The sequence below is a fragment of the Galeopterus variegatus genome, unplaced genomic scaffold, assembly GCF_000696425.1.
Source record: "Galeopterus variegatus unplaced genomic scaffold, G_variegatus-3.0.2 Scaffold3163, whole genome shotgun sequence".
NCBI lineage: Eukaryota > Metazoa > Chordata > Mammalia > Dermoptera > Cynocephalidae > Galeopterus > Galeopterus variegatus.
This window is the reverse complement of record NW_007729274.1, coordinates 136478-164217: the sequence shown is the minus strand read 5'-3', so window position 1 is coordinate 164217 and position 27740 is coordinate 136478. Positions and strand designations below refer to the sequence as shown.

Genomic DNA, 27740 nt, shown 5'->3' with positions numbered 1-27740 from the left:
TTTTTTTTTTTTTTTTTTTTTTTTTTTTTTTTTTTTTTTTTTTTTTTTTTCCTTTTTGTCTTTTTTCGTGACCGGCAACGGATTGCAACCCTCAGTGTCGCGCCCGTACCAGACCAGGACCGGCAACGGGATCGCAAACCTCGGTGCTGCGCCTGCACCTCGCTCAGCCAGTGAGCAGGAACCGGTCTGCATGTGGGATCCGAACCCTCGGTGGGAGTGCCGCCACGCTCCCAAGCGGCGCACTGTAGCAGTGCGCCACCGGCCCGGCCCGAGGATTTTAATAATAGTTAAAATGCTTTCTAAAAATCTCTTCTGAATTTGTAATTATAATTTTTTATTCCTGATGTTGTGTATTTGCCACTTCTCTTTTTTTCTTGATCAGACCTGGTGAAAATTTGTCTATTTTATTGTCTTTTTAAAGAGCTTTTTTGTGTGTGTGTCTTTTTCGTGACCAGTAAGGGGATCGCAACCCTTGACGTGGTGTCGACCGCACTGCGCTCAGCCAGTGAGCGCACCAGCAAGTCCTATATAGGATCCGAACCCGCGGCGGGAGCATCGCTGCGCTCCCAGCGCCACGCTCTCCCGTGTGCGCCAGGGGGCCGGCCCTCAAAGAGCTTTTTAATTATTGATCATCCACTGTCTTTTAGTTGTCTATTTTATTACTTTTTTCTTTTATCTTTATTTCCTTATATTATTTTTTTTTTTTTTTTTTTTTTTTTTTTTTTTTTTTTTTTGTCTTTCTTCGTGTCCGGCAACGGATCGCAACCCTCAGTGTTGTGCCCATACCGGACCGGGACTGGCAACGGGATCACAACCCTCAGTGCTGCACCCGCACCTCGCTCAGCCAGTGGGCAGGAACCGGTCTGTATGTGGGATCCAAACCCTCGGCGGGAGCGCCGCCGCGCTCCCAAGTGGCGCACTGTAGCAGTGCGCCACCGGGCCGGCCCCATTCCTTATAATCTTTGATTTCAGTTTGTTCTCTTTTAAATTCTCCAGTTGAATTTTTTTTCTAAGAAATTTATTCATGGCTATAAATTTTTCTGCAGTCTTGCTTTGAATGTGTGCCATAGTCTTTGTTATTTAGTGACCTCATTATATATTTTTAAAAACTAGTTTGTAATTTTTTTCTTGATTTTCTATTTTTAATACAAGAATCATTTAGAGTTGTATTTTTAGTTTCCAGATATCCCCCCTCCTATCCCTCCTCTTTCCCTCCTTTCCCTGGCCTTTCCCCGCCCCTGTTTGCTGTTAATCCTAATGTATTTTGTCTGTTAACAGGGCCCATGTGGCTTCTGCTTTTTTAATTTCTTGACATTTCTTTAGTATCTTAATACATGGTCACATTTTTTGAATAGTCCATGTATGTTTGAAATGAGTAGTTTTTCTGTTAAGTCTTTGTTGTAGTTGAGTGGTTGTTCCATTTTACCCCCTTTCTGGGAGTTTTACTCTATTATTTGAGTGTTTACCCTTAAAATTTTAGCACAACAACTAAACTTAATTTATTCTAACAGCACTGAGAATATTTATATCCTCTCTTGGACAAGCCAAGAACCTTAGCATGTTTTTACTTCCCTCCAATTTCTTTTCTCCCCTTTCCTGGCTGTCTCTTATGTTGTTAGCATCTAAGATTTTCATTGCAAGTATTATTCTTTAAATAATTGATGCTTATTTAGATTTATCAGTGAGTTTTATTAGTTTTTTTGCTAACTGTTGCTTTCTGCATTGTACTTTGTCTTGTGCTGCTTGCATTAGTATATTCTCAAGTATTTCTTTCAGAGATTGTCTGTGAGTGGTAATCTTTGAATCCTTGCACGTCTGCAGATGTCTTTATGTTGCCTCCACACTTGAAACATAGTTTGCCTACTTATTATTCTAGGTTCAAAATTATTTTCCTTTAGAACTTAAAATAATACTTCATTTTTCTTTTTATATCTACTGTTGCCAAGTGGAGATACGTGGTATCTATCTGATTTTTCTTTGTGAGTAATCTGCACAACCAGATATTGTTAGGATTTTTCTCTTTATCCTGGTGTTCTGAAATTTTACCGGGGTGTATCTAGGCTAAGCACTTGATGAGCTCTATCACATTTAGGACTTGTAGCTTCCTTCAGTTCAGGACTATTTTCTTCTTTTACTGCTTTGAAGAATCTCTTCCCTCCATTCTGTTTTCCTTCTGGAACTGTTAGTCAGATTTTAGAACATCTGAATATTTCTCCATGTCTCTTAACTTTTCTTTTATATTTATGTTTTTGTTCTTTTTTCAGTGCACTCTAGGAGAATTTTGACTTTATCTTTCATTCACTAATTTGAATTCAGTTTATTTCGATTATTGTAATCTTTTTTGTAAGCTCTAATTGATTTTTTTATGGATACAAAATTCTGTCATTTAAGTATTATCAATAAAGTGTTATCTCTGAGAGGTAAGTTTTTCTGATTATTTTGTTTTGTACCTCTTCTGTTTTGTTGGTATTCAGCAAATGGTTGAGGATTTTTGGTTTGCTCATTTTTGTATTTGAAATATAGGCCAGCCCTATGTGTTATTATTGCCTGCTTGTCAGGGAGGGATGGGACTTGTTATTGGCAGGGTATACTGCAGCCTGTCTAAGCAAAATTCCAGTTCTTACTCGGTGTCCCTAAGCCAATCATCCAAGGCATTTTTCTGATTCACACTCCTGTATTCACTATTTCCAATTGAGAGCAGAAACGAAATCTGTTTGCCTTTCCCAAAGAAGGCAATATGTAATGCTCCACTAGCATTGCTACTTCTAATTCGAAACTCCCAGTTATTCTATTATCTCTTGCTCTTTGTATCCCTTATTAGAACAAATAGTACCCTTGGAACCATTCCCACTTTTTCTAGCAGTTGACTTCTGTGCGTGATTAGATTTCTTGCCTTCTGTCTTCCTCAAGTTTCTAATCTGCTGAAAGTACCCTTTCTTGTTTTCTAACATGATTATGGATTTCTTGTCTGCCATTCCAAGGGTTTGGATAAGGAGTAAGAAGGGACTGCAGCATGAGTTAATATGCCAACTTGAACCAGAGCTTTGTATTGCTTTCCCAGCTTTAGGATCTTGGGCAAATTGTTTTATCTCTCAGTCTCAGTCACATTACAACAAAAATAAAAACAAAAATCCCAAATTTCTATAATATCTACTTACAGTTTATTTTAAGGATTAAAAATAGTATATCTTGTGTCTACCTAGTACAGTGTATGAGAGGTAGTAGTACAATAAATGTCAGCTGTAGTGCTGTATGCAATAATTATCACCAATAATCATCAGTTGTCTGAAAGTTTCCTGTACTGTCTTCATCCTACTTTGTGTTTGACGTCATATATGATAGCCTGGTTTTTTGTGACCTTTAAATAGAATCTCAATCTCCAATTTGGGTTGCAGCCATTAGCTAAGAACCTTATTTTAGAAAAATTTCATAAAGAAGGCATTTCATAATTACATATTTGAATTATTATTGTTTGATTTGTATACAATCTCATTGCATCTTTTTTATTTATTCCGTTTAACAGACAATTTCTAATTAGAAGGTAGTAAAAGCTTTACTTCTAAATTTGCTAAGTTAAATTTTAAAATTAGCTTTCAATTTTTCCAAAACCATATATATGTTCTTCATAAACTGACAGGCTTTGATATTGCGTATTCCAAGTTTGCCATAAAAATTATTTTAAAAAGTTTTTCCCTTTATTTTCATGTTGTGTTTCAATGTGGGTAGTCAGACAAAAAGCAATAATCCACCCTCTCACTCTTGGGTTTATCAAAAGCTGAAAATAAAATAGATCAGATCACTTTCTGAAACAAAATTACTTTATTAGTTTAGTAATAATTTGAGGTTTCTTTAAAGATAAGAAGCAGCATTTGGGAGGAGTTTCATTTCCTGCCTTTGGGCTTTATCTGCAAGAACTACATCTTCAGTGTCAAGAGATTGTGTATTGTAACTGAACTCTAATAAAGTCTGTACTGGGGACGCTGCACACCTGACTTGGTCATTGTGATTTTATATTAGGTGCCAACCTATTGCTTGTCTTAAGAAAAATACAGTACCAAGTGTATTTCATTAAAATTTGGCCTGTGTAGGAAGGATTACAGGACCTTTGACTGTTCATTATAAGTGTGCTAGTTGTTACCAACATGGTTAATGATGTTCCTTTTGAAAATAAGCTTGTGTTTCTAACTGAAATAAACTTACAGACTTTTTCTTTTATTGGCGAGTTAAGCAATAATTGGAAGAGGTGTTATTAATTCTAATACATATATTTCACTAAAGTTTATACAATATTTGTTTTTCTGTCACTGTTTTTGTCAGATATAATGTAGGATATTGAGAACCATGTTCTGAATATTTTTCCTTTAATCAGTATCTTACACTGTATGTGTTAGAGAACTATGCTCTTTTCCTTATAAGCAACTCAAAATTACCCTCCCTGTTTATGCTTTCCCACTTTTTGCTATGTCTTTTCATCTCAGAAATTATCATACAAAGCAGGTGGGATTATTATTTGAGGACTGTATCCTTTATGGTGTGTGTTTGTGTGTGTGTGTGTGTGTGTGTGTCTATATATAGATATATATATATATATATATATATATACCTAAATATAGAGATATATGTCTTCTTTCTGGAACTGTGCCATCTCTTGGACAAAGGAAAGAACTGTTATGCATGAAATAGACTTCTTTTTTGAAACATGTACAGAGAGTTATTAGTCTTATTCCTCATTTCAGGGCATACTGACATCATCAGCCTACACAAGTCTCTTTTCTTATTTTATTTATTGGTTTTTCCTCATCATCCCTGATCCCCTCTCTCATTCCTCTTTAAATGTACTGTGATATGATTTTGATATTTGTACTTGGATATGTATATATCCTTTTAAATTATTGTGTTTTGAGGGCATATCTTTTTATATACATAAGTGATTGTATTAGAGACATTATTTTTTTCAGTCAACATTGCATTACAATATGTTTATTTCATTTCTTTTTAATTGCAGCGTGTATGTCCACTGTATTTTTTCTCTCATTCCCTCTGAGATAAACACTTTGGTTACCTTTAGTTCCCTGCTTCCACAGTGATGCTGTAAAAAAAAATTCTTATACACTTCCAAATATAAACCTGTGTAAAATTTTCTTTGTGGGTATATGAGGGTACTTCAAAAAGTTTGTGGAAATATAGAATTAAAAGATAATATGAATCTTTCCATGAACTTTTCGAAGGACCCTCATATTTCTTTTTCCTATTTTATAATATTAGCCAAGTCCTCCAGTAGTGTGTTGAACAGAGCCTCAGTGGACATCCTTTCTTGTCTCTATCTTAAATGGATGCTTCTGAAGTTTTCCCATTAAGTTTGGTGTCTGTTATTGGTTTCTAGTATATAAGTTTCATCAAGTTAAGGAAGATTCTTCTATTCGTAATTTACTGACAATTTTTTATAAATTGTAAGTAGGCATGAAATGCCTTTACTGAATCTATTGAGATGGTCATGATATTTTTCTCCTGTAGTCCATTAATGTGTTTTATTACGTTGATACATTTTCAAATGTTAAACAACTTTTGGTTTAAGATTTAAAATTTAAAATTGTATTTCTGGTTTAAATCCTCTTGATAAGGATATTTTATTTTTAATATACTAGTGGCTTTAATTCACTGATACTTCATTTAGGGTTTTCAAACATCCATCTTCATAAATGAAATAGTCTTTATTGTCTCAAAATGTACCTGCGGGATTTTAATTTATGAAGGTAACTAATGGTATGGTGAGGCCAATGCCACTGAAAGAAGATTATTTTTACTTACACTTACAGAGAAGAGAGGGCAGGCCACACCATACCAGGGCCACTTGGGGAAGCACCCCTTTTGGTCAGGAGGCAGAAGGAACAAGGGGAAAATATGGCCCAGAGTCTTTATGTTTTCCCTGGGAAAGGCGAGGTAGGGCAGGGGAAACAGTTTAGGATTGGCTAGTTTGAATAATGTCAGTGGGTTCTGAACTGTAGCGGTGTGGTCTCTAGTTGTTTGGTACCTGGCCCTGGGCAGTTAGGACAGAGGAATGTTACTTCCTGGAGTATAAGAGTCAGAGCAAGGTGGTAGTTCTGAGTATGGGTAGTAGATTGGATAATTTACATATGAAAGTCATGCTCCTGGGTGAGCCCTTTGCTTTTTCTCTAAGAATTGGCTAGCCCTAGAAGAGGCAGTTTCTCCCTTCTCAATGAAGCCACAAATGCCAGAGCATCAAGTATACAAAAATAAGAAAGTATAGTTAATACTATTGGCCCTGTGATTAATGGATACCAAGTAGACAAATACTGTCCCTAAGAAAACACAGGATAGTTATCTATTTTCTCATTACATTCTAGTTTGAAGTCAAAATATTAGCCTCATAAAATAAGCTAGGTGTTCCCCCCTTGTTTTTTCACCTGCAGCAATTTGTAAAAAAATAATGTAGGCATTATTTGCTCCTTGAAAATTCAGCTTGTAAAACTCAGGGTTTAGGGCTCTTTGGGAGAGTATGTCTTTGTGGTTATTGATCTATTCACATTCTTTAACCAGTTTTAAGAAAATGTACCCATTCATTCTGCTTATGTTTCAGTTTTATTAACAAAATTGTTCATAATAGTATTTTTTAAGTTTTTAATCTATTGTCACTTCCATCTCACTTTCCTTGATTAATCTTGCATGAAGTATGTCTATTTTATCAATGTTTTTAAAGAACCAGCTTTTGATTTTGTTCATCTTTTGTGTTTTGCTGATTTATTTTCTGTTGATTGATTTCTGCCAATATCTTTGTTTCCTTTTTGTTTCTTTGGGTTACTCTATAGATCTTTTCCAACTTTTTGAGTTGAACTTTAATCTCGCCTATTTTCCTATAAACACATATAAATCTATAAATTTTTTTGAGTACTGTTTTAGTTGTGTCTCACAAGTTTTGTCAAGTAATATTTTCATTGTTACACTCTCATACATACTTTGTAATTTCCTTTATGATTTCTTTTTTAACCTCAGGATTTAGAGGTATGGTTTTTAGTTTCCAGACGTATGGGTTTGGTTTTTTTTTGTTCCCTTTTTGTCTTTTTTCGTGACCGGCAACGGATCGCAACCCTCAGTGTCACGCCCGTACCGGACCGGGACCGGCAACGGCATCGCAACCCTCGGTGTTGCGTCCACACCTTGCTCAGCCAGTGAGCCGCTGGTCTGTATGTGGGATCTGAACCCTCGGCGGGAGTGGCGCTGCGCTCCCAAGCGGCGCACTGTAGCAGTGCGCCACCGGGCCGGCCCTGGGTTTGGTTTTTTTTAAAAATATTTTTGTTGCTGTTTTGTTGTTAACGATTCTAGTTTTATTGTGTTTAAGTTTATTGTGTTTTATTGTCTTTTAAAGACTGAAGAACCTAAGATTGTATTCCTGATCTGTTAGTTTCAGAGAAAGTAAGTTAAAATTGCCATCTAAAATTGTTCTTGGATACTTCTGAGAGTTGTTGCTTTATACATATGTATTTTATAACAACCTTATTGAGATAAAATTCGCATACCATAAAATTCAGTGGTTTTTAATATATTCATAGTTGTGCAGCCATCATCACTATCTAATTTTAGAACATCTTCCTCACCCCAAGAAGAAATCTGACCCATTAGCAGTCACTCCCCATTCTCCCCTTCCCACACCCCCTGGCAACCACTAATTTACTTTCTGCCTAATAATAAATGGAGTCATATAATATGTGGGGTTTTTTTGTAGTCACAAAACATGGCTTCTTTCATATTTCAAACTAACATATTGTTTTCAGAGTTCATTCATGTTGTGGCATTTCTCAGTACTTCATTTCTTTTTTATGGCTGAATAATATTACATTATATGAATATACATACCATATTTTGTTTATCCATTCATCAGTTGGTGGACATTTGGGTTGTTTTCATGTTTTTGCTATTATAAATAATGCTTGCTATGAACATTCATGTACAGGTTTTTGTGTGGACATATTGCTGGGTCATATGGTAACTCTAAATTTAACCTATTGAGGAACTGCCAGACTATTTTCCACAGTGAATGCATCATTTTAAAATTCCACCAGTGATGTATAAGGGCTCTAATTTCTTTTTTAGTCTTTTATTTTAGCCATGCCGTTGGTTATGAAGTAGTATCTCATAGTGGTTTTGATTGGCATTTCCCTGATAGCTGATGATGTTGAGTATCTTTTCATATGCTTGTTGGCTATTTGTATATCATCTTTGAAGAAATATCTGTTCAGATCCTTTGTCTGTTTTTTAATTGGTTTGTCTTTTTATTGTTAAATTGTAAGAATTTTTTATTCTGGATACAAGTCTCGTAACAGGTATATAATTGCAAATATTTTCTCCCTTTCTACGGATTATTTTTCACTTTATTGATGATGATCTTTGAAAAAAAATTTGTAATTTTGAGGAAATCTAATTTGTGTTTTTCTTTTATCATATGTATTTTTAGTTTTAACTACAGAAATTTTGTCATGTAGTGTCTAATTCAAGGTCACAAAGATTTACTTGTATGTTTTCTTCTATGAGTTTTATAGTTTTGTCTCTTACATTTAGATTATGATTCACTTTGAGTTATTTTTGTATCTGGTGTGAGGTAAGGACACAACTTTAATCTTTTGCATATGGACATCTAGTTGTTCCAGCACTATTTGTTGAATAGACTATTCTTTTCCCATTGAATTGTCTTGGTGTGGCTTTATTTATTTGAATGTTATATTGTTAGAAGCATAAATGTTTATGATTGCTGTTTCTTTTTGATCTATTCTTCCATCAATATATAGCACCCTGTTTTGTCCTTTATATTTGTTTTCAATTCTACTTTTTCTGATTTTATAATTGTCAGGGTTTTGATTTACATTTGCCCTTCATATTTTTCCCATTCATTTATTTTCAGCATTTTTGTATCCTTTTGTATTTGGGCCATCTCTTACAGACCTATTTCTGGATCTTTTAAAAATCCAATCTCAGGGCCGAGCCCGTGGCGCACTCAGGAGGGTGCAGCGCTGAGAGCGCAGCAGCGCTCCCGCCGCGGGTTCGGATCCTATATAGGGAAGACCGGTGCGCTCACAGCGCTCACTGGCTGAGCGCTCACTGGCTGAGCGCGGTGCGGCCGGTCTCAAAAAGGACACACACACACAAAAATCCAATCTCAGAGTCTGTCTTGTTTCTTTGTTTTCATATCTTCTGTTTAATAGATTGAATTTTATTTTCGTCCTTCAAAATTTACACATTTCCTTGTGTTTTAGTTAAAATTTTGTTCATTATCCCAAACAAGTTCAGACTTACATTTATGTGGTTTCTTTTGTTGTTGTTGTATCTTTATTTCTCCCCCTTTTAAAACTTATTATGATTATTTTTAATTCACACGTAATAATTGTACATATTTATGGGGTATGGTCTACGTGTTTTTATATCACCCCCTGCCTTTGACATAAGTACTGTGACATACTCTGGCTGCCTCCTGGTTTTCTACTCTTCCTGTACTCCCCCTACCCCATCTTCACTGTGTTTATTATCATCTAGATAAGGTGCTGGTAAACTATGGCCTGTGTGCTGGCAGCCTGATTTTATATAAAATTTTATTGGAATACAGCTTTGCCCTTTGTTTATTTGTTGTCTGTAGCTGCTTTTGTGCTACACAGGCAGAGTTGAGTAGTAGCAGCAGAGGCCACATGGGCCACAAGCCTAAAATATTCACCATCTGGCTCTTAAAGAGAAAGTTTGCTGACCCCTGCTCTAGATCTGTGCTAATATGGTAAACAGTAGTCATAGAGGCATTTAAGTTTAAACTTAAATAAAATTAGAAACTTAGTTACTTAGTCACACTAGCCACATTGCTTGTGCTCAATAGCCACATGTGCTAGTGGCTAACGTATTGAACAACATGAGTATAGAACAAATCATTTCAGAAAGTTCTGTTATACAGTCCTGCTCTAGATTTTTGGTTCTGGATTGTTATGGTTATGTTTTTGTTCCCTTTCTAAACATGATATTTAGTTTTACTGAGTTATATATTTACCTTTCATATGTCTCATAATATCATTCTTGTTGGGAATACTTCCTTTATTTCTTTCTTTTTTTTTCTGGCTGCCCAGTTCAGGGATTGAACCCCAGATTTTGGTGTTATCAGCACCATGCTCTAACCAACTGAGCTAACCAGCCAGCCCTTTATGAGTATTTTCAAGGAGGGCCTTTCTGTGGCAAACCTTCTGAAGCTTTGTGTTTAAGTTTAAGAGATCTTTACTGTTGATGATAGTTTATCTGAATAGCTTTTTGGCTTAAAGGTTTTTCCATCAGAACTTTAAAATTAGTTCATTTAGTAATTTTAAGAAATACTTATTCTTAAATCCAGTATTTCTGATGAGGTATCTGATGTCATTCTGATCTTATTCCTTTGTAGGTGATTTTCTTTTTCTTGTTGGAAACTTTTATAATTTTCTTTTTTTGTCTTTGATTTTCTTAAATTCCTTTATAATGTGTCTAGGTGTTGTGCATGCATGCGTGTGTGTTTCATTTATCTTCTATTCTCTTTGGCATTCAAAACCTGTTCGGTCTGATTTTTTTTTTTCTTTTTGCTGGCCAGTACAGTGGTCAAACCACGGATCTTAGTGTATCAGCACCATGCTCAAAACAGCTGAGCTAACTGGCCAGCTTTTGTTATTTAATTCTGGAAAATTATCAGTTATTCAAATATTTCTTTGAACCTGTTTTGTTTATATGTTTTTTGGGTCTTCTGTTATACACATATCCTCCATATCTCTGTACCTTTTTTTTTTTTTTTAAATGTTTTTACCCCTTCCTTGTGTGTTCTGGGAGAGTATCCTAGTCTAGTATTCCAGCTCACTAAAACATTTTTCAGCTATATCCACTCATCCATTTACCCATCTCTTAATATTTTTATTTTAACTATGTTTTCCGTGCACATTATTTCAAATAGCTCTTTTTAAAAGTACTGCTTATTTCTGTGTCATGTTACCAGTATCTTCTCTTGTCTCAGAGAGATTATGTAGTACAGTCATTTAAAACTTATATTCTGTCTGGTTCAGTCTGTTTTATTTGATGTATGTTCAGTTTTTGTCCTGTTTTTAATCTTTAAAATTTTTTTAATACCTGTTTAACTTCTTCATTGTTTGATTATTTTTCCTCATGAGCACATTTTCCATTGGGATTGTCAGCCATTTTAATTTAGCTGGCAATTTTTGTGTTTGGAAGGAGTGGTAAGGTTGGCAAGAGAAAGAAAGAAACTCAGGTCAGAGAGTTTGTGGTGTTAATCTGGGCTTCCCATTTGTTCCATCTACCATGTCCCTCAGGATACCGCCCCAGTAACTCCATCAGGAAGTTGCTCTTTATCAAGAACAAACTCCCATGGAAGCTTGTTAAGAAAACAGATCAGGGCTGCCACCCTAGACAGGCTGGAGTGCACAGAGTTGGTATTGCTTTTTTTTTTGTCTTTTTTTCATGTCCGGCAACGGACCGCAACCCTCAGTGTCGCGCCCGGACCGGGACCGGCAACGGGATCGCAACCCTCGGTGTTGCTCCCACGCCTCGCTCAGCCAGTGAGCGGGAACCGGTCTGTATGTGGGATCCGAACCCTCAGCGGGAGCGCCACCGTGCTTCCCAAGCGGCGCACTGTAGCAGTGCGCCACCGGGCCGGCCTGGTATTGCTTTTTTACCCCAGAGGAGACTGGAGAGAGACAACATCATTTCTGGAAAACTGTCCATCATCCTACCCCCCAAGTAGTAAGTCCTGTACTCTGTAATTCTGGGTTGCTACTTTGCCCTGTCCATCAACACAAGATAGATTCTGTCTGCCCAGTGATTTTTCAGTTTTTATGTTTGTTTCTCAGATCCAACCTCCCTGACTTATAAAACATCTTCAGAGGGAGGGAGCCTGGTTTAATAGCAGGAATTGGAAACCGACTATGACTAATTTAAAAACTTACAGATGCTTAGCCTTGAATGCATGAGTCTTTTTGGTTTTGCCATAAATTTTTATTATGTTTAATTTAATCTTTTACTAGTAGTTTTGTATTTAGGGATCACATGTGCTCTTGGCAGTGGGAGAGGAGCACAGGGAGGTCCTGAGCAATGGAAATAAACTGGTCTAGGTATATTATTATGATAATTCAGAAAGTGGAAAATTTAGGTTTTAGTAAACATAATTTTTTAATGGTTTTCTTGTTAAACATGTTTAACCATCATTCTTTGAGTATCTGGTATATAGAAGACACTATACTGGGTACTACTGGTAGTAAATAGAAGGCCAGGTAAGATCTCTGCTCTCAAGGAGATTTTGTTATATCTTATGAAAATGAATTTATAGATAATTCAGGTTAAAACTTAAATATCTTCACTTCTAAGAGACATTAACATTTCGGAAGCTACTAAGAGTGCTTTGTTAGGATTAAGGTCATTACTCATTGAGCAACCAGGAATAAAAGATCAGCGAGCCTTACTTTGAGAAGAATTTTGTATGGTCTCCTATTCTTGTATACAGCTTTGCTTCTTTTGTTCATTCTGTAGTCTTTTTGCATTTGACCTGATTTTGGCTACACACTATCTTTACCTATTTTTGGCTGCCTCCTTTCTGTTCTTAAAATCAGCTTTATACAATAGTGTGTGTGCATTTGAGATATGATTTGCTCTATATACTTGGATCCTGCTCTTTGTCTCCGTCAGTCTCTTTACTCTTGCACCATAATTTGCATTGCTACCAGATTCCTACCTCTGAGTTTGCTCTGTACCTGTGCTCCATGTGTACTTGGCTCGACACATTTTGGCACTTGGCTTCTGTTTCTGGATGTACCCTTACTTACTTCTACTCTTCCTGAGGTTAATTCATTGAGGCTTCCTTGCAACTGATTTTCTAGAGCACTAGTCATCCCTGTCACTCGTTCAAATCCTTTCTTCCCTTCCAAGTATATGAATTGTGATAACCACAGCTCATTTTATTTTAAAATTATTCTTATTATTATATAATTTTTTTATCTATTTAAAATTACCCACCAGAGGAAACTTGGTACATTTTCCTCCACAGTTTTTAGTGTACAACCTGACATAGTATTATTTTACTTTTTAAAAACAGCTTTATTGAGGTATAATTGACATACGTACATGCAACTATTTAAGATATACAATTTGCTAAGTTTTGATATAAGTATACACCATGAAACCATCACCCACAATAAAGATAATGAGCATAGCCATCACATCCAAAAGTTTCTCTGTACCCTGTTTAATTTCTCCTTCCTGCCCCTTTCCAATCCCCCTCTAGCCTCCCGGCAGCTACTCTTCTGCTTTCTATCACTATAGTTTTCATTTGTAGGGTTTATATACATGCATGGAATCAGGCAATATATGCTTTGGATGGGGCAGGAATATCTGACTTCTTTCAGCATAATTATTTTGAGATAATTTACATTGTGTGTACCAATAGTGTTCCCATTATATTAATATAGTACAGTTTGTTTATCTGTTCACCTGATCATTTGGATTGTTGCTGGGTTTTGGCTATTATAAATACAATGGCTATGAACATTTCTATGCGAGTCTTTATATGGACGTATGCTTTCATTTCTCTTGGGTAAATACCTATGCCTGGAATGGCTGGATCACATAAGGTGTATGTTTAGATTTTTAAGAAATTGCCAAATTCTTTTCCAAAGTTATTGTGCCATTTTACATTTCCACTGTTGGTATATGAGAGTTCTAGTTGCTCTACATCCTTAGTATGGATCTGTTAATAACACCTGGAATGTATTTTGGTGTTTGTTGTAAGGAATGAGGTGAGGTAAGAAATCAGCTTTGATTTTTTTTTTCCCCCCCAAAAGACTAGACAGTTGTTTTCATATAATTTATTAAAAATCCATCATTTTTCCAATTATTGGAAATGTCACTTTTTCTTATACTAATATTCTATATGCTTTTGTCCATTTCTGTCTCTCTTCCATGGATCTACTTTACACTTTATTTGTACCACTTATACTATGTACAGGGTAGGGTTTTTTTGTATTTTTTTTGTTTTGTTTTTTTGTTTTTTCTTTTGTATTTTTTTGGCAACTGGCCAGTACAGAAATTGAACTCTGGACCTTGGTATTATCAGCACCATGCTCTAAACAACTGAACTTACTGGCCAGCCCTATATACTGTTTTAATTGCTGGGTCTTTATAATATGTTCTAATGCATGTTAAGGGGGAAAAAATCAACCTGTTGCTTTCCTATGGAGTTGTTTAAATGAATGCATTTATTGATTATTTGCATATTTTTAAAAACCTAAATATTGGGAAAATAGAGGAAAAGATCTCTTTTTATGACTAGATAAGGTATTTTAAGAAGGTTAGATTATGAGGCCCTTGTCCTAATTCTGGGGTTTAATTGAGTTATCAGTAGGAGAACTATTGAAATAAGACTTTTCAAAAATATACATTCAGATCTTTTGGATAGGAAGTATAATTTTTTTGTTACCATTCTAAACACACAGCTCTGGATAAAATAATCACATTTTCTCTACCATGTTTTCACAATTTAAGGGTACATCTTTGCTTGTCATACCTTGACAGTATTGGGTAATATCATTTAAAAATATTTACCAACTTGATAGGCAATAGAAGTTAACATTTTCATTTTCATCTCTAATTATTGGTAAGGTTGAACATTTTTTCATATAGTTAATGGTTATTTATATTTTCTTTATTCTAAATTTTCTGTTCATACCCATGCTTATTTTTTTCTGTCATAGTGTTTGTCTGAGTTTATATAATAAAAATTTTATGTACTCTTTACAACGCTTAAACAGGCTTTGTACTAGCAAGAATTGTATAAATGGGGACAAATAAAGATTGTTGAGTTGCGGGACCTTTGATAAGTGATCTGTTGCTAAGTTAAAAAAAGGAAGAACAAGAAGTTCTTGTCTCTAAGTTCTCAGAGCACAACAGAAAATTGTAGCTGGAAGCCATTTAAAGAAGGATTGGTTCTTGAACTGTTTTTCTTTAGCTAAGAGCTGTTTCGGATAAGTGGATTAAGTGGATATGGTTTCCCCCCCCATTGTGCTCTATTAGTTATGGAATGACAGATTAATTTCTGCAAAAAAAAAATTCAGAACCTTTTTCTAAATTTTTGTTCAATTAAAAATCTTATGACCAAAGAAAGGTAATTTAATAATATAAGTAATGGTTTAGTATCTATAATTTTTTTTAGTGTCAGTAAACTATATTTTATTGATGAAGGCATCCCAATAATACTTACAGAGATATTTCTCGTCTGATAGTTATCACAGCCCAGGAGGCAACCCACCTAAACTTGTATAGTGACATAAGAAGGGTACACAGTCATGTGCTTTCTCTTCCATTTATCTGAGCTATTTGTAAAGGTTTTTTTAAAAAAAGTCTCCCTTTTAGTCAGGTTATATCTGACTGCAGTTCAGTGAAGCATTGAAATTAGATTGATTAAATTATTTTATTCTCTACACAGAACAAAGGAGAGAGAAAAGACTAGGAAAATCCAGTTGCAGTGTTTTTCTTAATTCTGCAATTTATGGTGCCTATTCTTCACCACTTCTTTAACCCTTGTAATAGTGTGTGTGTGTGTGTGTGTGTGTGTGTGTGTGTGTGTGTGTGTGTGTGTGTGTGTGTGTGTGTGGAGAGAGTATCATTATTTATTAGTGGTGAATATAAAATAGACCAGGCATTTTCTTCCCTTCTTTTGTGTGTTCATTTCTTTTTTCTTTCTTTCTTTTTCTAAGTAATAAAAATTTACTGAGAATTTTTGGCGTGGTGGCTATCCTCTCCCGACCTTGAGGGAAGGAACAGCACTGTAGGAAATCACAGTGTCTCAACACTCCTGGCCACTACAGGAAAATTCCCTCAAAAAAGGGTTGGTCTTCAATCTTCCTTAATCCAAAAGGGGTTGGGAGGACACCTGCAGAGGGGACCATCATATGATACTGGGGGTGGGTTAGGTATGCTGGACCCCCTACCTGGTTCCTCAAAAGTGGAGGAGAAACAGATCCACATCCTCTCTGGGTGGAGTTCTTGGTTACCAGCTTTTTTCTTACCTTTGTTGAGGTTGTCACTTCCCTGGGTGAAACTTTCATCTTGTAGGTTCAGCACAAGGTTGTCTGTCAGCAGTGAGACAGATAAGACTCTGTGGTATAGCAATTGTCTGGGAGATGCTCTGGGCTGCCTGTATCTTGAAAAATTTGATGTAGCTGGGGTTCTTGCTCAGTGTTTTTCCAAGGTGAGCAGGGCAGGGTAAGGGGGGGGTTCACACAAGACCAAGTCTCAGTCTGTGGCCCCATCCTTACTACTCCCCCACTCCAGTCCTCTGGGCTGTTAGATCCATGGTTGTGCTCAGATGGCTCATGCCCAGCCCTGCTTGGATCCCCACTTGTGGGCCTCCCTGAAGGCTGCTGCCAGCAACTGGGGGCAGCAGTGTGTGTTCATTTCTTACTTGGAATTAAAGCTAATAGGAGGGCTGGCCAATTAGCACAGCTGGTTAGAGCATGGTGTTATAACACCAAGATCAAGGGTTTGAATCCCCACTGACCAACTGCAAAAAATAAAAGCTAATAGGAACCTATTAACTCTTAGACTAGATTTAAAAAATTTAAAGGTTGACCAAATATAGCTCCTCTCCCACTAGATTTTAAACTTTTGTAGCATTTAATTAAGTGCTATACACATAGCAGGTTCTCAGAACATGTTGCTGAATTAAGTTAAAAAATTTTTTTGCAAGGAACTACTGCTTCAGGTTTTTGAAAAGGCATTTATTTCCCTGAGATTTTTATAAAGAACCTATTTTGAAATAGTATGTTTTTGTCCTTTTAGTACAGTTTGAATGTTTGCATATGAACCTATTTATAAATTGAATTATTTTTTCCTTAAGGTAAAGGCTCTTACAGGGAGTAATTTTTGTCTTTCTAATTTAAAGCTAATGATTATTTGTGATTTATAAAATAATATGTAGTAATATTTATAACATTTATTCTTTTGTGTTGTGAACTGGTCTTCAGACATAGAATAATTGCCTGCCTGCTAGTTTTGAAACTGATCAGTTAATGACTGTATTGTGTAGTTTGGTCACATTCAACTTTAATCTTTAACAGGAAACATTTTTTTCTTAAGCATTATAACTATATTAGTTTTCTTAGCTGTAAGTGTTTACTTTTGCCCATGTAGTTACTACTCTCTACCTCTCTACCTCTCTCCTGCGTTCTCTTAAATTTCTATTCTTTTTGATTCAGGTCTAATGTTATATCTCTTTTGGAAAGGCTTTCTTGTTACGTTATACATTTAGTTGCCTTCTCTGCTGCAGCCTCCCACAGCCATTTGTTTATCCCTTTATTATCTCTTCTTTCATTTATATTGTAATTGTGTCTTTAGTTATTTGTCGTGTTCAGACTGTTTATCTCTCAAGGGCAGAGGCTGTTCTTGCTGTTCCACCATCGTCAGGGCTTAGAACAATGCCTGGTATGAAAGGTTTTTCAGTACAAATTTTTTGAATGACTTAAGCCACAGATAGTTTTTACTGCCTTGAAGCCTTAAGCATGAACCTGGAGCTTGATGTACTATATTCAGTGGTGAATATTAAAATAATGTGCTTTTGGGCCGAGCCTGTGGCGCACTCGGGAGAGTGTGGTGCTGGGAGCGCAGCAGCGCTCCCGCCGCGGGTTCCGATCCTATATAGGGATGACTGGTGCGCTCACAGCACTCACTGGCTGAGCGCAGTGCGGCCGGTCTCAAAAAAAAAGGACAAAAAATAATGTGCTTTTTGTTGCTGAGAACCATACCATTTTGGTGTTGGAAGGCACCTGAAATGTTGTCTAGTCTAGTCTTCCCCATTTAACATACACGTGCACGTGTGCACACACATGCACACGCACACACACAGCAAATTGAAATCCACAGAGACTCAATGACTTAGTGGTGAAGTTAGGACTAAAACCGTGTTTCCACATTTTTTCCTTTATCATTCTATCTTCTCCTACACCTTAGTGTCTAATGATTTACAGTGAGAACTCATTTGTTTCCTAAAGTTTACGGGAAAGACCTTGAAATTGTTAATTTAATTCCTAATATTATCTTTCCACTTTTAACTGTAAATAGGGAACCAGTTGCCAGCCAGAATACTGGAAAAGAAATTTTAAATTGATTTAAACAATGACAGCATTTTTCTGTTTTATAGACTTCTGTGAGCGAAAGCCTTCAGAGGGAAGCTGCTAAGAAGCAGGCCATGAAACAGGTAAGGTGGAAGTGAGAGAAATGCATTCACTGAAGTATTTCAGCTCACATATCACTTTTGGTATCGAAGTGCTGAGACTAAAACAGAGTAGGAGTGTATTATGAAATAATTTTATCTTGACCTTTGTTTTCTAAAAATGTGTAAGAACATTTCTTGATCTGTATAGATGACAGATTTCCTGTATAAATTTTAAAGGAAAAACACAATGAAGAATTAGTTCTTTATTGCTGTGTTGTAGATTAAACCAGTTCTATTTTCAGATGACTCAGTCTGACAATGGATTGTTTGACTTATTATTAGTAAATTCTTGCTAGTGAGTTTCCTTGCCAAAAAAAAGGCTATGCACAAACAAAGTGTAATTATTTGAAATTCATCTGCCCAGAAAGGGAAACTTCAAAGGGTAAATAACTTTTTGGAATGGGTGCATATCTCTCTGTTTTTCAGTCCTTTCTCTTTTCTAAGATATCTATATATTTAAAGCTATTCATTTCCCTCTAAGCACTGCTGTAGCTGCATCTCAAAATTTTCTATAGGCAATATTTTTGTTATTTCATTCAAAATATTTAAAATTTTCCATTACCATTTCCTGTTTGATCCATGTGTTATTTAGAAGTGTATAACTTAATTTCTAAGTATATGGAGGATTTTGGTTACCTCTTTGGTATTGATTTCTAGTGAGATTGCCTTGGGTTCCAAGACCTTGCACTGTATTATTTTATGTCTTTAAAATGTGTTGAGGTTTACTATATGATCAAATATATTTTTATTTTTTTTTATATATTTGGTCATAGTTTTTATAAAACTATGGTTTATAGTTTTTATAAATATTCCCTCTGTGCTTGAAAAATGTTCTATATGTGTTCATTGGGATGGTTGTGTTAATCCTTACATATTCATACTGATTTTTTATTCTATTAGTGAGAGACATATGTTAAAATCTCTCATTATGATTGTGGATTTGTCTGTTTTCTCTTAAGTTTCTGTTCAATTTTTGCTTTATATATTTTGAGACATAAATTAGCAGTAACGTGTCTGCCAAAGTGCTCTGCTGTAGCTCTTGTTCCAGCATATACAAAGGCAGGTCATCTGTTTAAAACAGCCTTTACTCTCCCTTTTTTTTCCCTTGCTTTTTGTGATGGTGGTGGTTATTAGTTCTTAGATGTCTTGTTTCCCTTTTTGGGTTATTGAGACTGGTTTTAGGGAGGGAGCAGTAGTGCTAATTTGCTAGCTAGGCAGGAGAATCATTGGTTTTTTAAATGTTGAGAAGTAAAAAATAATGTGAATTTCTTAATATTATAAACAGTGTTCCAGAAAAAAAAATTTTTTTTAGTTAGCATGTGCATCATTCCAGGGTCAAATGTTGATGTGTAAAAATCTGAGACTATCAGGTATTCCTTTGAATAATTATAATATCACTCTGTCACTTAAAAAGGATCCCTCTTGTGTTCCACATTGCATTAGGCATGTAGCAATTCAAGAAAAAGTTAAAATGTGTAGACTATGTACCTCAGAAACTTACAAGATGGGACAAGGGGCTGAGATTTGTAAAATGAATAGAAAATAATAACATCAAATGTATTATTAAGAGTTAAAAATTGCAGTGTAGAATGTCCATCAGAGTTCAAAAGAAAGAGATCATTGGGGGTTGACATCTTCAGAGATGGCCTATTTAAGATGTAGAGATTGAGCTTTCCCTGAAACCCTCGACAAGATTTTGATGGACTGATAAGAAGAGGAAGAATATTTGAGATAGAAGAAACCTGATAAACAAAGGCAGAAGACTTTATATGACTGAAATTGCAAAAATAGTTTAATTACAAAATATCCCCAATTTTCTATTTATAAAGTATTTCCTACTATTACCTATTTTAAAACTGAACATTTTATTTCGCAATTCAATTTACTAAAAATTATATGAATGTTTAATATATAATGTAGGCATCTCAAACCTAGGGTTAAATATTTCTTAGTCATACTTTGGACCTTTGGACCACATACTTTGGATATGGTTAATTATATTTATTTACAAATGAATATATGATAATTATAATAGCTAATGTTTATCGAACACTTATTCTTGTTGGGCTCTATCCTAAGTGTTTTAAGTTTATTAAGTCATTTGGTGATCACAACGACTTGGATAGTAGATATAATTATTATCCTCACTTTTTTAGATGAGGAAAATTAAGAAACAAAAGGATTAAACAGACTTGACCAAAGTAACTTAGTAAGTGTAGAGCCAGGGTTCAAACCCAGCTAACCTGGCTTTAGAATTTATATTCATATTTCTATCTAAAATGTGATCAATGCAATTTTTATGACTATATTTCCAATTTATGAACTTTATTAAAAAAATAAATATATACAGACTTTTTTGGTATCTATTGACTGGCTCATATTTTTGAAATACATTTAATTTTTTTTTTTTAAGACCAAACTGGAAATCCAGAAGGCCCTTGCCCAAGACTCCACTGTGTATGAATATGACAGTATTTATGATGAAATGCAGAAAAAAAAGGAGGAAAGTAATCCCAAATTGCTTTTGGGAAAAGATCGAAAGGTTTGTAGCTGAAATACAAACTTTCTTTGACCTTGACCAACATTTTTTTAATCATAATCTTATTTTAACATGAGGATGATCTGAGAAAAAGCTTTTAGGTATTTGAAATGTGAAGAACCCCTGGTTCCAGATATTATACATTTTATTTTAGGACCCAGGAAACCCTATATATAGTATCCTAACGGGAGCCAAGTGAATTATCTAACAGTTTTGTAAATTTTGTTTATTGCTTTGAAACCTTTGCAAATAGTTTTTTGAAATTTTTTTTAGAATTTCTTTGTACCAAATTGTATCCTTTCTGTGCCTCATGATTGTTCATGTTTTATTATTTTCTCGTTTTTTATTGCTTCCTGGCTCGTAACTGAATCATATGCCTACACATATTATGGTTGTATTTTCAGTTTGAAAAAAATTTGGTGGGGGGGCGGGGATCGAAATAAGTTCAAATTTTCTATCACTCTGTTCTTTCACAAGCACAGACTGATTTTTATTTATTTTTTATTTATTTTAATCAAATGAAGCAGTGGGAATGGTCTGATTTTTTTTTTTTTTTTTTGGTCCTTTTTGAGACCGGCCACACCGCGCTCAGCCAGTGAGCGCTGTGAACGCACTGGTCATCCCTATATAGGATCCAAACCCGCGGCGGGAACGCTGCTGCGCTCCCAGCGCCGCACTCTCCCGAGTGCGCCACGGGCTCGGCCCAGAATGGTCTGATTTTTAAGGATCTTCACATCTTACAGTATCTACTAGATGGTATAAAATTATATTGGGCTGGCCCGGTGGCGCACTGGATACTGCGCCGCTTGGGAAGCGCGGCGGCGCTCCCACCTGAGGGTTCGGATCCCACATACAGACCGGTTCCCGCTCACTGGCTGAGCGAGGCGTGGGAGCAACGCCGAGGGTTGCAATCCCGTTGCCGGTCCCCGGTCCGGTACGGGGGCAACACTGAGGGTTGCGATCCGTTGCTGGACACGGAAAAAGACAAAAAAAAAAAAAATTATATTAAAGCAACTACATTAATCGTATTTCCACTCAATGTAAAAAAACTAGTAGGAACTTTTCTGATTCATATATTTGTTGAATTAAGAGAATACCAGTGAAAAGAGTGAGAAAAACACTGGGAAATTTTTTTAAATTTAGGTTGAAGTTATTAAAAAAAAGTCAAGTAGCATTATAAATAATTTCTATCTCTGCTACACTTAAATTTTTATTGAAAACAATTTCAATAGTAACATTGTTAGTAAATTTATTGAATTTTAGGAAGACAATTCTATTCGGACTAGCCATTTCTGTCTTAATGAATTCATGATAAAAATTATAACAGAATGTTAACAATTATTATTTTCAACTCTTTCCTAAATAATCTTAATTTTTTTCCTTAGCCCAAGTATATTCACAACCTACTAAAAGCTGTTGAGATAAGAAAAAAGGAACAGGAAAAAAGAATGGAAAAGAAAATACAGAGAGAACGAGAAATGGAAAAGGGAGAATTTGATGATAAAGAGGCATTTGTGACATCTGCTTATAAGAAAAAACTTCAAGAGAGAGCTGAAGAGGAAGAAAGAGAAAAGAGGGCTGCTGCTCTAGAAGGTAAAATGGAAGACAGGTAAAGGTAGAAGGAAACAGCAGCAGAATCCCTGCTTTGTGGTTGGCTGTTTGCTACATCACTGAACCTTTGGGTTCACTTAGTTCTTATTTTGTTACTCAAACCTATGATCATGACAAATCATTGCCTTAGAACATGTTTCCAAATGTAAAAACACTTATTACAAAGTATAACACCATCACATTTGTCAGAAACAATGTAATAACTTTAAACCCTCCCTATATTTTGGGGGATGAGAAAATCTAGTGTAACACCACTCAAGGAGCATTAATTGGGCAGTTAGAAAAAGAATAACAATAATTGAGGAAAGAATAATGATGTACAGGGGCTAAAGAACATCTTAGTGCTTTAGTGCTTTCTACTCATCGTTATTTCTCAAGATCTAAGTTTAATTTACTTATCAGGTGCTTATCAATTTTTAAGTGGAAGAAAACCAAATCTATAAGATTCTGTCTGAGCATGTTCTGTGTGTTCATCTAGCATCTGAGCACCTGTTAGCAAACTTTCTGTAAAGGAACAGATAATAAATATTTTAGGCTTTTCATACATATGATCTCTGTTGTAACTACTCAGCTCTGCTTATGTAGTACAAAATCAGCCGTGGACAATACTCATACATAAATAAATGAGCAGGGCTGTGTTCCAATAAAAAATTATTTACAAAAACATGTAGCAGGCCACATTTGGCCTTTAGGCTATGGTTTGCTGATCTGAGGATAGTTTGCACACTGTGTTATGTACTGTATGCCTGTAAAACATAGTTGCGCTGTGCTTTGTTGAATATATTCTCACTTTTGCTTTCCCTCTCTTAGCACGTTTGGATGTAACCAAGCAGAAAGATCTCAGTGGATTTTACAGGCATCTGTTAAATCAAGCAGTTGGTGAAGAAGAAGTACCTAAATGCAGCTTTCGTGAAGCCAGGTGAGAGGTGGCATGTGAAATGATTAGGGGAAAGACACTGTTAATAATCTGTGATCGTGGGGTCATTTTAACTCTCTGAAAGATGCAGGATTCCAGCATTACATGTTGTGTTGTCAGCCACCCTCACTTAATTGAATAAATGGCTAGGAATTTGCAGTTTCTTCACTTAAAAATCTGCAGATTTAGTTCAAGATCATTTTTACTCTGCAGTTCACAAAATTGTTACAGTTTCCATAAAACATTCTCAGTGATTGAGTTTAGTATTCCTGTAAATCCAAAGACTTAAAACATTTAAAGTACAAAATATCTGAATATCTAAGTGCTTTATGGGTCTTATATTTGACCTTCAAGAGGGAGCAAAACCAGATTATGGTCTTATTATTACTATTATTATTATTTTTTTAATTGAAAGTATAGGTAGGTATCCCTCCTGGCCCTGGTGCCTTAGAATGTGTGCTGCCAGAATTAAGGAGAAATTTGGGAAGAATCAGGTGTTCTACAATGTAATCCTACATACATGTTTAGATAGTATATAAAAAGGAAAGTGGTTTATTTTCATAAGTAGGACCCAACCTCCATAAAATGTAAAATTTACATATTAGGGGCTAGAACTGTACTGTTCACTACATAGCCACTTGTCATATGTGACTATTTAATTAAAAATAAGTAAAATCTAAAATTTTAGTTACAGGGGATAATTGGGTGGGGGACACAGGGTACAATCACAATTTGTGGTAATGGGCATGCTGCCAGTATGGATCTGGCCTTCACATCTTGGGCATGAGGGGTGACAATCAGTTTTGTATCATGAATATTCATAACCAATAAAAATAAATAAATAAAGTTTTAGTCACAATGGCCACATTTCAAGTACTCAGTTGCCATATTTGGTCAGTGACTGCCATACTGAACAGCTCAAATTACGGACATTACCCTTTCTACAGACATTTCTATTAAACAATACTGTTGAGAAAGTAAGCGATTGGAGGCTTTTTGAGTAAGGTTATAAGGTATTATAGGAATGGCAAAATGGTTATGCCATAACATATAGCTGAAGATAAAAGGGAGAATTTGTTCTAAACCTGTATCTAAGCAAACTTTTTTTTGAACAGAAACACTGATTAGGAGATCTGAGTCTGTGTTCTTGGGGAAAGAGGAGAAGTAAGAGAATGGAACTAAGGGTGAGGAGAGGGAATTTGGTTTATGCCCCACTCCCTAAACTGCTAGGTTTTGATTACAAAATTGACAAAAAAGTATGAGTTAAAGTATATTTGAAGGTTAAGCTTTTGGACGGAAATTATAGTACATTATGACTTTCTGTTCGAGTTACATCTGGAATAGTTATGACACCAACCATGAAACTTCATGTCATTTATATAATTGTACTTCCCAGAGTCTAATAATCAAATTTGTAATGATTAGTGGGTCCTTTAGTCAAGATAGAACTGTGGACAATTCCTAGAAAACCAAAGTAGTGTGCTCTAAGAATGGATGTGTGAGTATGTAAATAAATTAAGCATACTTATCAGCTGGAAAAATGTAGATGATATAAATAATTTTCATGCTGTTGATTCTAACAGCTGGACAGATTTATATATTTCCATTTTGTTGCAATAAGTGCCAAGGAGTATATCAGGATGCTGGTGCATGAGAGATGAATTAGTAATATTTGGAATTAGATTTCTCACTATTTTGCTGTGAAAAAAATTATCTTCATGTATTTCTGGGACTATTTTTGTAATTTTTTTAAAAGGAAGAAAATCCAGCACAGTCACAATTTGAACTTCATGTTGTGCAAAAAGAACTTAGATCCAGAATATAATTCTTTGTCTAGGCTTAGCAAAAAATGAAGACCTTGCATAGACCCCTGCCTGAAGGTCCTAGTGGTCCAGTAGAGAGGGGCAGATTTTATTTCAGTTCTGCAAATATTGAAAATACTCTGAATGCTTTGAAAACACTAGTTTGCAGATATTTACAAGGTAATATATATACAGCACCTTTTTGCATTTGGATAATCAGACAGTGTATATAATTTTAGTTTTATTAATTCAAGTATTGAGAAAAATTATATGAACATTTCACTGGCTTACTACCATTGATAATGTGGCATTTGGTGTTTGTTATTTTTTTATTTTGCTTATTATTTTTGTAAAGGTCTGTGATAAAGGAAGAGAAATCAAGGAGTTGCTCCAATGAAGTAAGTTCAGAGGACAGAATACCACAGGAGAAATGTGTTTTCCGTACTGGTGTGAAAGTAGAGGAAAATCTAGATGCAGACAGTGACTTGGATGCTAAGAGCAGTGAGGATGACAAAATGGAAGAAAATAAAGTGAACTGCAGAAGGGAAAAGGCCATGGAAACCTCTGAGAATGATGCCAAGCATCATAGGAATCAAACCCACTCAAGGTCATCTAGTGAAGAAAGAGGGCATGGTGTCAAACACCACACAAAAAGTTCCAAGTCAAGTAGACATGAGAAAAGAGAAGGTCAGCACCAAGAGAGTCAGTCAAGAGACCGAGAGAACTATTACACTGACCATGATTACCGAAAAGAAAAGAAGAATCCTCATAGGCACAGAGAGGCCAGTCATAGAGATTTCCACTGGAAGAGGCATGAACAAGATAAACTGAGGGGAAGAGACCAAAGAGAAGGAAATGACAGAGAATGGAAAAGAGAGAAAGACAGGGAGAGAGATTTCCCAAGAGAACAAGAAAGAGATAGACAACAAAGTGATCATGATCGACACAGTGAGAAAGGAGAAGAGAAGGAAGAGAAAAGCAAAGAAAAGGAAGAACATGTGAAAGTAAGGAAGGAAAGAAATGAAAATAATGATAAATATAGAGATAAGGAAAAACGAGAAGTAAGTGTTCAATCTTCAGAAAGAAGTCAAGACAGAAAGGAAAGCAGCCCAAATTCTAGGACAAAGGGTAGTTTTCTTGACCAAGAAAGATCCAACAAAATGAGCAACATGGAAAAGGACAGGGAAAGAAACCAAGAGAAACCCTCTAGTTCTGAAACATCACTGGGAACAAAACACAAACTCACAGAGGAAAGGCGAGAGAAGGTGAAAGAACAAGAGAGACCACCTGAGGCAGTGAGCAAGTTTGCGAAGCGGAACAATGAAGAAACTGTAATGTTTGCTAGAGACAGGTACTTGGCCAGGCAAATGGCGCGGGTTAATGCAAAGACCTATATTGAGAAAGAAGATGATTGATGGCTGCCCAATAGAAAGATCTATGGCAGCACGGAAAATTGTAACTCCTGGACACTTCCAGTGTGAAAGCGTAAAGGAAAGGAGTGTGTTAACAGTGGTTGAGAGGATATTTTAAAATATATTTTCAAAATTCACTTTTGGCTTAGGTTGAAATCAAAAGTAAGTCCTTTTTTCTTGAATAAACATATAATATTTACTTATCCGTACTACATTTTTGGTGGTATTAAAGAACTAAGAGTGTGCTAAATTCCTGTAGATAATGAGGAAAATTGACTCCACTACAACCGTTAAAAACTAATTTAAAGAACTCTCCTAATATGTTGGTATTGTTGCAGAATCTGTTTTATTTTATAAATGATGTATTTCAGGTAAAAATATGTTGATTTGAACAATAAAGTAGAGAGAGAATATTGTTATACTTTATGTCCTGAAATTTCTGTTAAAGTGTAAAATGTGGCTCATGCATCTTGTCTAAATAACTTTAGCCTACAGCACACTTGGCTTAAATGAAAGTAAAAAGTGATATGCTTGTACATTTAATTCATGCATGCTTTTATTTTATTTTAAAAGTAATTTCACTTATTTATGTTACAATTCTTTTTAGTAAAAATTAATCTGTAATTGTGGAACCTTGGCAAGTTAGTAAATTGGTTATATATGTAAATCAGTTTTCGCCACGGGTGAAAAGATGGAGATATTTAGCTTAAGCGAAATTAGCTAAAGTCAGGTGGCTTATTTCTGAACATGTCTTGTTTTATATTCTCTAAAAAAGATAGTGCAGCATTTTGTAAGTTCCACTTATGTATCAAAATAAAACGAAAATTTCTGTAGTAAGCCTTTGAAACTTTACCATTTGAAATTTTACATTGTAAATGATTTATTGATGGGGAAAGGATAAATGTTATGGGGAAAATAGTTCTAACAGGTCTTCCCATTAAGAAAGTGCTGTTTATATATCCAATGATACTGTGTCATAAAGGGTTACCACATTTTCTTATTTTTAGAAGGATAAACTTAGCTTAATAAGAGTATCAACTTCTAAATGAAAAACATTGTATATTAAGGGTTAGATTTAGCATTCATAAATCATTTTATTTTATTTTATTTTATTTTTTATTATTTTTTTTTTAAATTTTTTTATTTTGTCAATATACAATGTATATGATTATTATGGCCCACC

General features: G+C 35.3%; 1 protein-coding gene across 4 annotated transcripts in view; it reads left to right on the top strand.

Annotated features, from left to right (window-relative positions):
• The window catches only part of NSRP1 (nuclear speckle splicing regulatory protein 1), a 49114-nt gene extending 21705 nt beyond the window's left edge, over positions 1-27409 (top strand). For all 4 annotated transcript variants that reach the window (XM_008584167.1, XM_008584170.1, XM_008584169.1 and 1 more), the window contains exons 3-7: positions 18203-18259; positions 20691-20819; positions 22202-22409; positions 23238-23346; positions 25501-27409. In XM_008584167.1, the coding sequence (XP_008582389.1) occupies positions 18203-18259; positions 20691-20819; positions 22202-22409; positions 23238-23346; positions 25501-26560 (1563 nt within the window). In that variant the 3' untranslated portion in view covers positions 26561-27409. The remainder of the gene's footprint in view (positions 1-18202; positions 18260-20690; positions 20820-22201; positions 22410-23237; positions 23347-25500) is intronic.
• The last annotated feature ends 331 nt before the right edge of the window (positions 27410-27740 follow it).